The following is an 8,733-nucleotide window of genomic DNA, read 5'->3' on the forward strand; positions in this document are numbered from 1 at the left end:
CAAGTAAGTGATTTCTAATAGATTTGCTAAATGGCACAAATAGAATAAAATACATATGTAAGTTATGATGTCTCAAACTTCTTAAGTCTCAGGTGAATGGTGTTTCGTCTAGTTAACCAATTGTATGTCTTCTTATGTCAGTATTCTTATACCACATATTATGGTTAAATCTTCTTAACCCTACAAAGTCTCCTAGGAATTCACATTCACCTATGTGATTGCAATCTTCTAATGTCAGTATTCTTATTCCACCAAGTGATTGAGCCTTAACGTACTTATTTTTCTAGCCCGTAGTCGATAGTTCTAGATCAAAGTGATTTTAAATCTGTTTATGACCAATAAGGAAGTAAATGAGATTTGAAAAGTTAACACACCAACATGCATTCAAATATTCTAAGGAATTTTCATGGAATTAATATGAATCTTCACATTACCAAAACAAAAATTTAAAAATATTTAGTTTCTACAAATTCTTAAAGAAAACATACAAAACTTAATTGATATAAAACTCAAAGTATACAAATAAATAAAAAATACAACATGGATTGAACTCACTTCACTCAAAGCTTCTCTCCTTGCTTCTCTTCTTTGATTCTCAATTCCCTCCACACAAATTAAATACACTCTCACACAAATGCTCATTTGAAGTTGCCTTCACGTCCACAGGCTTCTCCCAAGCTCTCATATGTCTTCCCTTCTCTCTTAGTGAAGAAAATTAGTTGTTTTATCATCTCGCTTGAATGAATCAGTAACAAAAACCACCAAAACCACCTTAAGTAGGTAGGAAGTGCAACAATTTTGGCTTGATGGCACTAGGGTGTTGTTAAGGAGTGTGGCAAAGTGGGCTTTTGGTGTTGCTTTTCATGACTTTGTATCATCAATTTTAATTTTTGGGCATGGCTACCTAACGCTAGCCGTTGGAGCTCTTAAACACTGGCAATTATGGTGTCAATCACTCTATATTTTGGATGAAAATTGGTTGCATAAGGCATTGGGGTGCTCTATCTTGGGCATTGAAGTTCTAGTCTACTGATTTAGCCTATTTTGTGCTCCAAATACTCCAAATGTTGAATTCTTACTTATATACTGCATATAACATCACATATATCCATGAAAATGATAAAAAAAATTATTAATAAAATAGTCAGCACACTATCTTAAATTTCTATCAGAATCTTCTTCCATGATACATAAGATGCATCCAGTCTCTCTAATTTTGTATGATGCTTGCATGAAATGAAGAAATTTGCATAAAGTATTTTCTTGCTGGGATAATAGTTACAATTTATTGTAGAAAAGTATCATATAATAGTGTTTTCTCATCTGACTATGTAAATGCTAGAATTTGATGTGGCAGTACATAGATGAGCTTCTATGGATTAGAAGTGGAAGGTTCAACATAATGTGATGGTCGTAGTAGTAATAAGTGTGCCATATGTATCCAATAGGATAATAATTGGGTAGGCGAACTTTTGTTGTGGATGATGACTTGATGAAAATATGAGTAGACTGGTAGTGTGTGTGTGTGTTATCTGACAATGTGTAACATGGGCGGAGCAACAATGGGGGCACTGGGGCCTGTGCGCTCGCTGACCCAACCCGATAAATTAAATTTAATATTTCACTCCCATGATTCTAAAGGTTACAACGAAGATAAAACCAATTATGTTAATAAAATAAAAAACTTTTAAAAATTTATTTTTTAATATTGAAAAAAGTTTAGATATTTTATGTAATAGCACTCTTCTTGTTGAAAACCTATGAGGTGTACTACTTGTTCAAAGGGCTAAGCTATGGTTTTCAATTTAAATAACAACGTATATATCGTCTTACCTTTCTGATTTCACGTGAAAGCTTCACACTAAAAGCCTTTGAACATGTAGTGCTAAATGTTTATGAGGAAGTTTTTAGAGTTTAGTTACTTTTAGGTTAATAATTAAAAAATAAATTTAAACATTAATAAATATTTAATCTTATTTACATAAATTTAATTTTTTGTAGTTATAATTTATATTAGGTTTTAATTCAATATTGAGCTTTAATTGAGCACCACAATAAATTTTCTTATAAGCTTTAAATAAAATTATTCTTTTATTTAGTTTTTAAAATTATTTTTTGTAATTATTTTTATTTAATAATTAAAATTAAATTTTCATTCAAATTAAATTATAATTTAAATAATAATTTATATTGAGATTTTACTTTTAACTCACCATTATTTAGTGCTTTGCAACATTAATAAAAGAAATAAGTTATATTTCTTATGAATTTTAAAATATATGTTTATTAAATAGTTTTATAAATAAAAGTATAAATTTGTAGCATATGTATAAAACTTTTTCAAGGTTTTTTTTTAAATTATTTTTGTCAACATATTTTTATTAATTTTATATTAAAAAAAGGAAAATTATCAATCCCAATGTCAAGTTTAGATGAAAAAATGTTGGAACTAATTTTGAATTTTTAAGTTGTGGCCCCATTAAAAAAAATTCTTACTTCACCGTTGGATGTGATATTAGTGATGGTTGTGATGCTAGCAAAGCCCTTACACTGTCTTCTTCTTGATGAATATCAAAATATTAAACATACATGAAAGTCATTAATACCTATGTTATTTATAATAGAAATTTTAAAAAAAAATCATATATTATTAATTAAATAAATATAAATTAAGAAAATATGCAATTAAATTTATAACACTATTTAAGTAACTTAAAAAGCAACACTCATATGTGGGTTAGGATATATTTTTTTTATTTAAAAATTACATCTTTGTTTTTCTAAATGTGTGATTCATGAATAATAATAACATATGATATCAATTAAATCATGAATTCTTCCCAACATGTGTTAATTCTAATCCATTTATTAATTCTATGAATTATGAATAATCCATTTTTTCTACTAAGCTCCATTGATAACATATTATATGCTAAAAATCATAATTTTCCAAAACCTTGCTTCCTAGATATATCGTATGTAAGTCTATTATGTATCTGTAAAATTTTAAAATCTTATATTAGTTGATGTAATTACATATTTATTCTTTCTTTTGGATAATATTGCTTACAAATAACAAAAATGAGAAACATTTATGAGATATTCATGTACATCTCTGGACGGAGGTTTCATGATATTTCTTGACTTGTTAGTAAAATAAGATAAAGCAGCTTGACTATATGAAGTAAATTTATCAACTTAAAATTCAAGTTTGATATTTCATGGCTAAAAAATAATTTTATGATTTGTACAGTCAAAGTGTTTTCATGCTTAGCATCTCATGAATGATTTCAAATATTAGTTCAATTATCCTTTTATGTGTCATCTTATATGTTCAGTAAAATGTATTAATACATATAGTTTTTGTAGATAAAAAATAAGCAACTAAAAATTACTTTTAATATGAGATATTCTTCTGTTATGTTGCTTTCTATTTTATGATTTGAATCTAAGTGCTCTACAAAACTAATATCTAATCTCTATTGAATTTTTTTTGTAATATAACATATGAGCATTGGTATAGTAATCTAATTTTTTGCACTCAAAGTCAAAATAAATATCCATTTCATATTCATATATAAGTCTTCCAGCACAAAATTATCTTTTGAATTAGGATTGTACATCAAACCTAAAAACTTACAGAAGCATTCTCAAGAAATATTGAACTCTCTTTTAGTAATAAATATCATCGCTATAATATATAAGTTAGGGGATTAAATGCAACAACAATCCCATAAGACTTGTTGAGCTACATATAAAGGATCAAAGAATTTATGTGCTTCTTTGTTTGGAAGCTCTTCCCTAGCTTCTATAAATTGCTAGCTAGTAGCATCTTATGACATCTCTTCACTTCTGCCAATTTTTCTTTATTTCGTAAATCAGAGCATATAAAAGAATTTCCATGGAAGTTGGCTAATGGTCATACTTGCACTACAAGACCAAATCTAATAATTGAGTTGAAATTCCCTACGATAGAAATCAACCCTAACTTCATCGAATGTTATATACATGAATTTACATATTTGAAATATCAACGTCTAAAATTCCTTCTATAATGATAAATAGTTAGATAGTTAGATAGGAAGTTAGATACATAAAATAATCAATCTCATTGAAAATTTTATCTATTAAAACTTTCATCCAAGTCCTAATCTAGTATACATCCACGATCATTGATTTGAAATCTATATACCTTTAAAATTAGGAAGACTAATAAATATGGTTTATTTAATGCATTATATCAAGCTACAAAATATGCATATTATTATCTAGTCTAATTAATATTCTTATCTATTAAAAAAATCTTTGTTTAATTAGTTTAATGCCCGACTAAAAAAATACCATATATTAAATTCTAAAACCTATGTTAATTATAATTCATCTATCGATTTACAAAAAAAAAAATAAAAAAAAATAATCAAGGTAAAATTAAATACACTAATAAAAAACTATAATTCTAACCAAGGTAACCAAGGATAATGAATTTATAATACTAAACCTATATTTCAATAAAAACAATTGTAATTCTTTCCTTGAAATTTACTTCTACAAGGGAAAGAAATAAAGGTCTATTAAGTTTGCTAAAAAAATTATAAATTTTACAATTCAAAATTAAAGAATATAACATATGAACAAATATATAAAAACTTCTAAAATATATTAATAAAAAAAATATTCTTTTAAATTTATTGAGAGATTAAAAAATGTATGTTTTTTAGAAGTTTTTATGGCATGTATTATATATATATATATATATATATATATATCTATAAGAAATATGATTCTACTCTTTGGATGGTGAAGAAAATAGGTGGTAACAGTGATTTTTCTAACTCATTTCACACCTTAAAAGGCTTACATATGTACACTAGGTTTTCTTGGAGAGGCAATTGTAAAATATTATCAAATTTATTTCATTCCACTTTACTAATGGCTATGCTTCAAGTAAGAGCATGCGGTATAAATATCAGTTAAACAGCAATAATTCTTGTGATTTTCCCCCAAAATAGCACTGATAAACTAAACTTTATATACTAGTTGAATTCTTCTTATTTTGTTACTTTATTCATTAATATTTTATTAGTTTTTCATCAATATTATGTATCATAATAAGAGATGAGGTAACATATCAAGCCTTCTATCCCTTTTTCTATAGATAAATAATAAGAGATTAGTTAACATTCTCATCTTTTTAACATTTTTATACATCTCGTGCTTTTTCTGTACCTCAATCCTATATTTAGTCGAAAAATAGTTGAGAGAACCAAAACTAGCTCCTTATTATCCTCCTTATTTTCTTCAACACCATATGTATACAGTTCCAAACTAAATTGTTGTAAGTGTAAAATTTATATTCAAACTCAATTGATTATTCTGCAAAAAGGTTAGATATTATTTAAATTTTATATAATGATAAAAAGCTACTTCAACTCCTTGGAAGAGGGGACAAAATAACAACTAATTATTTTCGTAAATAATTTTCTTATAATGCAACCATTATAGTCGCTTTTAAAATATGTGATGCTTGCCTTGTTTTTCAAAACTTTAATTGAGATATGCTGAGGCAGAGAATATTTTATAGAATTTTAAGAGTCCTTTTCATTACCTCTATATAAATCAATGTTGGATAAATAATCACTTACTAGGAATAATTTAAAGAAGGCTTGGTAGTTAACTTACCATTTAAACTAACATTTATAATATAATTCTTTACATAAAACTTGCATCTCCATTCATCATTAGTGGAAAAATATTTTTTCCCAAACACATTTATTAATCTTTTTTCTTAACTTCCTCTTGAAGTTTTTCTATCAGTTTTTTATTGACTTTATAAGACCAATATTATAACAATATATACAACCTAATGAGTTGAATAATTTTCTTCAATAAAATAGCCTCATAATACACTATATCATTTTTTATCTCTTTTAATGTTCTCTCCCATAATAACTTGCCCAATGAGCTCAGCCTCAACTTAGGCAACCCATCTCAGCAAAAATAACACTACATTTATCATAGTTGGGCAAGATATCCTCTATAAGATAATACACAATAAATCCTCTTAATGCTCCATATGCATGTTCTATCCTAGGAAAATTTTTTTAAGATATTATCAACATTTAAGTAGTAATCTAACAACCTATTGTTTATAACTATCTTGAATTTATTATATGGAGTTTTTTTTTTAACTTCAACGCAATAATAAGAACAAATGTTAAAAATAGAAATATTTTGTTGTTATTTTCAATGATGACCACAATTGAGCATCCCCTCATTTTTTTCATCATTGACCATCTTTAACTCTCCATAAATATGACTAAAGTAGACATCCACATATATGACATCTTAAATGAGCTAATTTCATATAACATAATATGACAAAATTAAAAGCACAAATCATATTTAATCCATGCATGAACCATATTTAAGATTGAACCTTCTTTAAGCCATAGTTAAGCTGTATTCCTGCCATATTAAAATCTAGTTCAAGCCTTAGCCAAACTGTCTTAAAAAGTTTTGTAATTTTGCTCAAGCCTAGTTCCAACAATGTTCAAATGAACCATATTAAAATCTAGTTCAAGCCTTAGCCAAACTGTATCGAAAAGTTTTGTAATTTTGCTCAAACCTAGTTCCAACAATGTTCAAATTTACACAAATCATATTCAAATTTTATTCAAATAAGTTTAAATCTTATTAAAATTTTTTTTTTTCTCCTTCCTTGAAAGTTTGAAGAAAGTTTGAACATGTTTGCCATATTTAATATGGTGTATAGTGCCAATTTGGTTTTAGGATTTAGAATGCAAATGCTGAAATCAATTTTAAGTAGCTAAAGATGCAATATGTTTAATTTTGAACATATGAAATTGGAATGTCGAGCGCGTTATTGTAGTGTCTAATATCATTATAAAATTAGTAGAGGCTGAAAAGATGTTGGGATAAAGTTCATGAGTTGTGAGCATTCAAGCAACTCTTGAATTCTAAGTTTCACATCACCACTGAATGAGAATTTTGACTCTTATTTAATAAAAGTAATTTGTTCCCAAATAAAAATTTCTAACACATTTTCTTAAGGAAATGAGGAAGAAATATTTTTTTAGAAATTAAGGGTATTATGTGGAGTAAAATTTTCTCTAAGGGTCATTTGATCGACAGAAAAGTAATGAAATGTAAAATGAATACAATGCACATGCAATGTATTGTATTTGAAATATTTTGGAGTTGTTTGATTCATTGTAAAATAAACGGGCGACTTCAATATTGTTTTTGATTGGTTTGAAATACAATGAGAATAATGTATTTCAATGTAAAGTAATGTATAAGCGACAACAGACGCAGACGGGGGCGGCGAGGTAGAGGTAATGGCTTGTGGGATAGCGAGCTATAACCAAAGATACTTTACATTAAGTAGCGTGCTTTATATACCACAAAATCTAATAAATTCCAAATTTAAGGAAAATAAATTAAAAATTAAAAATTAAATATAATATTATTTTATATTAAATTTAAATTTCTTCCAAATAAAAAAAAAGCATAAATTTGAAATGCTTTGCACCTAATTCGGCCGACAAGCCCACCATTCCCACCAACTGTTGATGCTTTTCCATCCGCTAATCTAGAGTCGTCGCAGCGGCTCTTCACCTCGATGGCCCTAATGGTACATTGCTGGAGGCGACTCGCCGCCACCGGTCGCCTATCACCGGCGGATCTTACCCCGTTTCTCTCCCCCTCCGCTTCTAGATTTTACTATAAGCCGCCATACTTGAGTAATCAAATATTTCGTCATTTGTTGCAATTAGGGTTCTTGCAAGAGTTTTGATTCAGTTTTTTTTCCCCCATATCTGGTTAATCCTCCATTAGTATGGTGTGTTAAAACAGTGAAGGTGGGGATACCTGATTTTCTTAATAGCGTGGGGAATGGAATAGAAGCGCACGCTGCGAAGCTGGAGACAGAGATTGTAGACTTCAACAAGCTTCTTGTCACAAGGACACTTCGCCTCAAGAAGCTTGGCATTCCTTGCAAACACGTATTTCCTTTTTCTTCCCTGCTAACGCTCTCTTTCTCTAATGATTTTGCATGTCTTTGGGCTGATTGTTACTTCTCCGGCAAAATTAGGTAAAAGAGTGACTATTTAGAAGAACTTCACTAGAATTTTCATGATTTATTTAGCTGTAGAAGGTTTATCTATGATGTAGGATGTTTTTCATTGAAGCTCCGGGAAGAGATTATTTTTCATCTGTCTGAGATTTTATCAGGCATTACAGTCTTATTATTCTTAGCACTACTGAATTAACATTAAGTGTGTTGTAAGATCCATTCGAAGTCTCGAACCAAAAGTAGACTTTAAAAAGTCTTAACTAAGCCTTTTTGTCTGTGCTCGCTTAGTTTCAAGGGCTAGAAGAGGAATGTAATATTGATTGTTATTATTATTAATTTTCTTTTCTTTTTAAATTGGTGCAGAGGAAGCTTATATTGAAATATACACAGAAGTATAGGATGGGACTGTGGAGGCCTCGTGCAGACCATCAAAAGGTTTAATCAGGCTTGATTTAGAGATTGTAGCATCCAATGTTTTGATAGCTTTTTCATTTTTTTTTTAAGGAAGCAGCTATCTCATAGCATGTGTTCTGATTTTATGTAAGAAAGAGTCCTTTTTTTCTTGTGGAAGTGACATTGTTCATCCATTGATTCTGCTGTATACTACCTTATTTTTCTATGGATGTGACATGCTCGGA

At 28.4% G+C, this 8,733-nt stretch overlaps 1 protein-coding gene across 1 annotated transcript; it reads left to right on the forward strand.

Moving 5' to 3' along the window:
* The first annotated feature begins 7,557 nt into the window (after positions 1-7,557).
* Positions 7,558-8,733, forward strand: LOC110036639. Its single transcript, XM_020741136.1, has 3 exons — positions 7,558-7,763; positions 7,876-8,024; positions 8,459-8,733. Exons 1-3 carry the CDS (start codon positions 7,643-7,645, stop codon positions 8,534-8,536), a joined length of 348 nt encoding a protein of 115 aa, XP_020596795.1. The 5' UTR covers positions 7,558-7,642; the 3' UTR covers positions 8,537-8,733.

This window comes from Phalaenopsis equestris, unplaced genomic scaffold (assembly GCF_001263595.1).
Source record: "Phalaenopsis equestris unplaced genomic scaffold, ASM126359v1 Scaffold000002, whole genome shotgun sequence".
Lineage (NCBI taxonomy): Eukaryota > Viridiplantae > Streptophyta > Magnoliopsida > Asparagales > Orchidaceae > Phalaenopsis > Phalaenopsis equestris.